General features: G+C 38.5%; 2 protein-coding genes across 8 annotated transcripts in view; both read left to right on the forward strand.

Annotated features, from left to right (window-relative positions):
- The window catches only part of kcnq5a (potassium voltage-gated channel, KQT-like subfamily, member 5a), a 44,219-nt gene extending 39,505 nt beyond the window's left edge, over window positions 1-4,714 (forward strand). For all 5 annotated transcript variants that reach the window (XM_014029707.1, XM_014029708.1, XM_014029711.1 and 2 more), the window contains one exon: window positions 1,078-4,714. In XM_014029707.1, coding sequence (XP_013885161.1) covers window positions 1,078-2,139 — 1,062 coding nt within the window. In that variant the 3' untranslated portion in view covers window positions 2,140-4,714. The remainder of the gene's footprint in view (window positions 1-1,077) is intronic.
- Window positions 4,715-4,978: 264 nt separating this feature from the next.
- ddx43 (DEAD (Asp-Glu-Ala-Asp) box polypeptide 43) overlaps window positions 4,979-6,877 on the forward strand; it is a 19,204-nt gene continuing 17,305 nt past the window's right edge. For all 3 annotated transcript variants that reach the window (XM_014029699.1, XM_014029698.1, XM_014029700.1), the window contains exons 1-3: window positions 4,979-5,300; window positions 5,550-5,605; window positions 5,716-5,833. In XM_014029699.1, the coding sequence (XP_013885153.1) occupies window positions 4,985-5,300; window positions 5,550-5,605; window positions 5,716-5,833 (490 nt within the window). In that variant the 5' untranslated portion in view covers window positions 4,979-4,984. The remainder of the gene's footprint in view (window positions 5,301-5,549; window positions 5,606-5,715; window positions 5,834-6,877) is intronic.

Raw genomic sequence — 6,877 nt, forward strand, 5'->3', positions numbered from 1 at the left:
TTTATTATGTGTGGTTGTGGTTTAAAGTGACTAGTGAAGTTGCATTTTCTCAGAAAATGCTAAGTTCTGAATCATGTGCTTCAGAGTTTAGTTTTCTGTTTGAGGTTCATTTTCATGTTTTTTTCTCATCTGTTTTTATTTTATGTTCAATTTCTGTAGTGTTCCACCACACCCACTTGCACCTGTTACATGTTGTCATGACTAGATACCTCTAGTCTTATCAGCCCCAGTCCATTTAGCCTCCCAGTCTTTCTTTTAGCTGCAGTCTGGCATTGTGGCTTCCCCGCCCAGTCTGGTCCTCCTCCGTGTTTCTCCTAGTCTTTGTTATTGTTGCCGCCACATCAGCATTAGTTCATCCATGTCAAGTGGTACGGATCGTTCGTAATTTACACAGATTTTCCATTGTATTGCAGGTATATGGACGTTTAGACCAATCTCACTGATTTTTTCAAGTTTCACAGATTTTTTTTCAAAACCTCAGTTTCAAATCTATTTAACATGTGAGAGTGTTTAGGAAATTAAAAAACAATAACAAAATTTGGCAAAAATAACATCAAATAACCATCTTCCAACCTGCTCTGCCACTAGAAATAAGCTCTCCACTTCGTTCATTCTCCTTTCCTCCTGACCCTGTCATCTCCTGGGCCGACAACAATTAGAGAAGAGAGCAAAGACAGGAGCAGTAAAGAAGTGTGGTCAGGTAGTCCTCCAGCAGCCTAAGCATATAGCATCAGACCTAAGGAATAACTAACTATAGCCTATGATTTGTCAAAAATGAAAGTTTTAAGTTTAGTTTTAAAAGTAGACAGAGGGTCAGTCACATGGACAGAAACTGGAAGCTGGTTCCACAAGAGAGGAGCTTGAGAACTAAAAGCTCTGCCTCCCATTCTGAAGACTTTTGAAAGGGTTTTTTTTTTGACAACCAGATAATAAAGAATTACAGTAATCTAGCCTAGACATGATAAATAAATCCTAGATGTTGCAGAGGGTAACTAAAATAGCAAAAGGCTAGGGCCTAATCCTGGTCCAGCCTTTTCTTTTTTCTTTTATTCACCTTTTGTTTTCTCTTGTCCTCAGGTGACCTCCATTGAGTCAAAGTTGGACTCTTTGCTAGACGTTTACCGCCAAGTCCTAAGGAAAGGCCCCTCAGCGCTCACCCTCTCCTCCCTGCCTCTTTTTGAGCTGGAAAACCACCAGCACCACAACTTGGACTATCCCAACTCTCCCCAGGGGAGCGATATGATCCGAGGCCGAGGAGACAACAGTAGCGGGATGCACCGTTCCCACTGCGCCAACCCGAGAGGCCTGCGTCTCATACTGGCGCCGGCTGATGACGACGTCCCTCCAGACTCGGCTCCTCCTTCCTACCCGCCGTCCACCGCATCCCTCTCCCCTTCTCCCCTGCTGCCCCCAGACAGCCCCTACCCGACTTTACTCACCCCTTCCAAAAAGGCTAACTTCCCCGATCTGCCGCCTCCACCGCCCTCATCAGGGAGCTTCACTCTTCGGCTTCCTCCCATGATGCACCCCTCTCACCTCCAATGCCCAGCTGACCCAGTCTCAGATGATATGACAGATGAAGCAGGAGGGGATGAGCAAAGTCTGGGCCCGTCGGTCGTCGTGGGATGTGATGCTGATGATGACGACGATCCAGAGGAGAACAGTGAGGCAGGTTCTGTGCAGAGAAAAGTGCAACTGCGGAAGAAGCCTGGCCTGAAATCCGAGGGAGTCTGGAGAAGGCATCTGAGCCTAGAAGTTAACCCTTTGCTGCTCCTCTCATCTAGCCAAGAGGAGACGCCTTCAGACTGGGGAGGCAATCTTGGGAAATCCCTCTCTGCGCATAATCTCAACCAGCCTTTAACCAGCCGTGCTTCTACTCTTTCCTCGACACTCAACAACAGCAGCAGCAGCAATGATAGCGAACGTGGCAACGGCCACAGTGACCTCAGCAAATGGGACGGAACAGACCTCTTCATTAGTGACTGCAAGCTGAAGCCAGGAGCAGAACACTACAACTACCTGTCCCAGGGACCCGACAGCAGCCAATCCAACATTTTACAGACCGTAGAGGAGGCTGTACCTCACCCAAAGGGGAACTCCGAGTTCCTCAGTCAATCCTCACACTTACAGCTGGTGTAAGGACACTCACTAACCTGTAAGCTGTATGTACACACTGCTGCGGCTGACACCGCTTTTTAAAAGATCATGCTATCAGTTTTACTCTTTATACGTGTACAAACAGTGTTTTCTATTTTGTTTACACCGTAATGTCCGGTTTTATGGGACACCGAAATTTCTACACCTTGTAGAATAAAAGAATGTACAAATTTTTAATTTGTTTAATGTTATACAAAATAGGAAAACAGAGTATAATGAGAAAAGGAAGGTTTGGAAAAGAAAAAAAACTATTGACTTTCGGCAATTAGTATTACAAAAGGTTGAGGATTTTCAAAATAAACTCCATAACAAAATGTTTTTTTCAACATATTCATCACAAAAACCACTTCAAGTTGTCTTTTTACCCCAAAGAAAAACTCTGATTTTCTCAGTTTGGAATTCCAGCCAAAGAACCTAATCTTAACTCATCTGCAGAAGATGCAGAAATACAATCTTTTTATCACAGAAAAATGTTAAAAAGCAGAATAAGACACTTTCAATCATTTTGTGAAAAGTTGACTGGTACAGGAGTGAAAAGATTTGTTGAAGTCCAAATACAAATCACACATGTTGGGAAACTATACACTCACGCACGTTTACGAATACCGCCATTTTACCCAACTGCAAAGTACTTGAAAAGCAAACTATACAAACAGCTGAGACTGACAAATGAAGTTTTGTTTTACAAATCCTTGAGTTCAGTCTTCTTGGATGATAAGGAGAACAAATCTTGCATATCATACATATCACTGCGTGGAGTGTTTCCGAAACTAAATGAATCAAAAAATGATGTGCTGAGATGGGAAAGGCTATGAAAAAATGATCAGCAAACCAAAAGCATGTGATCACTTCCCAGATCGATTATTTATGTATTTTTCCACTTCTGCAGAAATATTAATGTATTTATGTTTGTTTTGTTTAACCATTCATCAAAGTATTGGTTAAAATAAATGTAGAAACCCACTTATAACCTTTGCATAACAGCAGTCACGTCCATGTTGGACCACTTCCTGCTGGGTTTGCACAGTAGGCCTGATGAAATAATTGAAAATAGTCTGAATTAAAGGAAGTTATTCAAGTGGGCCTTCTCAACTAAGCATAAGATGCTGCATGCTGAAGTTGCTGCAACCTTTGAAGTCAAATGTAGCAACTCAGTTGTTGATTAGCCTTGATGTCTTTCTGCACACTAAAATGGGACGGACACACACGACAAGCCATACCAAGAAGGTGCAGTGTTTTCATTTGATAATTGAACTTGAATTACCTCTTACATGATACAAGAACATACTACTTTGATGTCAAATTTACAACATTTAAAATACATTTGATGTTTTGTTTTCCATTTTACTGCACCAAAATCTGCTGGACCAGCCTAGGTTTTAACATTAACACGTACAATGTTTAATTTGGGAAATTATATTACACCTGATCTGTCATGCATGTTTTTTTTTCCTTAATTAGAGGGAAAGCTAAAAATGGTAATATATTCATGTTTTAAAATATGAAAGCGAGAGAGTAATTTGAATATCTGCAATGCTATTCCTTGTGCATTTTTAGCATTTAGCAGTCACTCTCTCATCTTAATCTCAAATACACATTTTATTCAGACTTCCTAAAATTTTGTTCATTTAATTACTCCAATTTCAAAACTTATATTTTAATTGGCACACTTTAAAAAAGTTTAGTTTGCCTTAAATTACACTATTTTATATTTCCTTCTTAGTTGGGGGACAATATGATTGCTTTTATAACTTCATTTGTGATATCTTTAAGTTGTCATTTAGATTCATTTTTACAAATTCACAACAGTCTTAAAATATTTTATTGTGTTAATTATTACACTACAGGCTCTGAGGAGAGTGCACATTGGTTAGCAAATTAACATTCTATTGCAGAACAAAGATTTTCCTGCATTTTATTTTCTAAAAAAATGACAACATTTAACATTTGAATTTTATCCTAAAAGCCCATGCATAGATGACTTTGGTTTGGTACGATGAACTTTGTTTTCATCACAAAAGCACAGTGCTTTCTGGTGAGTGGAGCCTGAACATATAATATCATAGGCTTTTGTGTGTATATTATTGGAATAGATTTGTTGTATGTATTGACTGAATTTTAATGCATATGAATAACATTAAGCTCATTGAATTGTTACTCTTTGGGGTATTAAATGGGCCATTCTCTCCATTAAACTAATATTTTCAAACTGTATATCACTTAAGGGTGCCTTTTGCATATGAAAATCTTTTTGTTTTGCTACAAAGTTTGCCTAGAGCCAATGACACACTGTATTGAAGTCAAACTCATTTTGAACAGGGCATCCAGTTCCATTAAGTCATGTAGCTTTAGCCACAGACTTTATGACTGCAATAGCCAGTAATACCATTTGTCTACATGCTTGAACGGTAATTCATTATACGGCTGGCCTTAAAGCTTGATAATGTTAACATTGTTATTTCTTTTAAATTAATTTATTGAAGTGCACATTTATCTTCTCGGAAAGAGAAATGCAAAAGTGATTTTAATTTTCAGTAATAAAGGATTAACAAAACAGTTTGGTTTCTGTGTTTTGTTTGGTTGACTCCTTTATTGTGTACAAAAACAACAAGCACCTTTGGTGGACAAAAACCCTGGAAAACCATATCACTGTAAAGATTACAAAAATGTTTGGCTCATTTAAATTAAATTATAAAAAAATAAAATAAAACCTTTAATAAGTAATTTGTGGTTTTACAAAACAATTATATCTAACCGGAAGTTTGACCGTTTAGACAGGAAGTGACGCCTCAATACTTAAGGTTGAGTGCAGGTGCCGAAATTAAAAATGTCGGACTGGGAGGATGAGTACGACAAGGACGGCGTTGCTATCGAGAACAAGCCTGCGCCTAAGCCAGCCGCAGCTCACTATAAGTTACCATGGAGTGGTAGTGTAAAAGGTGGGGATGTCGATTTTGGTGGAAGACGATTCGGAGGGTCGAGGGAGAGCAAAGGTGACTGCCGCGGCGCCTGCGCGGGGTTGGAGTTCAGGAGTCGGAGACGTCCGAGAGATCGCGAAGATAAACGGAGTGAAACGGAAAACTCAGACTGCTCTGCGCCTGTGACCATGACAGTGGAAAATGCGTCAGTTGGGAGGGTTATAGGTATGTTTTATTATATTAAAACCCGAAATAAATGTGTAAAGACTTCTTAACAGTCTCACACATACTATTAGCTAGACTTGGCTAGCTAATTGCTAAATCAGCTTAGCTTAGCTTGTCACATTAAACGCTTCGTGCAGTTCCCACTCAGAAGTTTTATGTGCTGTTAGGACTTTGAATTAGTATTATTATATTTTTTAAGGTATTGTGCATGCTATAGGTAGGCTTTAAAATAGCTTTATTGTTTTAAAGGTCGAGGGGGAGCCAAAGTTCGTGAACTTGAGGAGAGCACTGGTGCAAGAATCAAGGCAAGTTACTGCATGTCAAAAGTCACAAAAGGAATCTTTCAAAATGTTAGGAGTACATTATGAGGTTTATTTTCTTTCTGGGGTGTATGTTGTGAATTTTGTTTTTGAAGATTAACAGGGGAGATTATGAAGGGGAAGTGGTCATCTTTGGGTCCTCTGCCGCTCAGCAAAAAGCCAAAGAGATGATTGAAGACCTTGTGGCCGGTGGCAGCTCTGGATTTAACAATGGTATGACTAAGACAGAATTCGGGCCCTTTTCCATTTCTTTGTTCTCATTTACTGTTTTATAATTAAATATCTGTCTTGTAAAATTGTAATTGTTTCAAAATTCTGATTGTTAATTGCATATTAACCACAGGACTCAACCTTGAGCAACATTTTCAGCAAAATGTGCATTGGACAATTTCATAGTCACGATATTGTTAAACTTTTGACTGGCCAGCAGTATTCATTTAGTGCAACATGGAGTTACGTTTGAAAACAATTCCCAGTCAAAAGGCAACAAATGAATAGATAGAAAATTTGGCAAAATTTTGTTATAAGATAAAACTTAATTGATCCCACAGTGGGAAAATTTGCACATTACTGCAGCTCAATAAAGAAGAGGGTGAGATAGAACAAAGATAAATAAAAGAAAAACAAAACAAAAGGAACACACTATACACACGTGATATATGACAATGTAAATATACCAATGCACATATACATAAATACATATGCATATACATGTATACCGTATAGTACAGTAAATAAATGAATGTATATGAAGGTGCATATTAGTGATGGCAGTGTAGGTGAATTGTCCAAGTGACTGATAACATCATGATGTTATACAGTCTAACTGCACTTGGAATGAATGACCTACGGAAGCACTCGGTCCTGCAGTGAGTGTTCTGTGTTTTCTGCCAACATTTCTATTTGTCTGCAACCTTTACATTAAAATGGCAAAAATTTGCAAGAAAAATTTAATTAGTGCTGGGCATAGATTAAAAATTTGATTTGTGATTAATCTCAAGATACTTTTGCGATTAATCACAAATCACTTTTTGGATATGATCACTCCACTATGGTTGAATGTGTAGGTTTGTATGTTGCAATACACTCCATGTGTGACACATTGTACAGTAGGAATGTGCGATATGGCAAAAAATTCATATCACGATATACATTATGATGAGTGGCGGTAACGATATATATCACGATATAAAACTTATAACAGAAAATAAAACTTAGAAAATAAATAAATCGCACATTAATTGAGTGGAATAAATA

This window comes from Austrofundulus limnaeus, unplaced genomic scaffold (genome assembly GCF_001266775.1).
Source record: "Austrofundulus limnaeus strain Quisiro unplaced genomic scaffold, Austrofundulus_limnaeus-1.0 Scaffold944, whole genome shotgun sequence".
Taxonomy (NCBI): domain Eukaryota; kingdom Metazoa; phylum Chordata; class Actinopteri; order Cyprinodontiformes; family Rivulidae; genus Austrofundulus; species Austrofundulus limnaeus.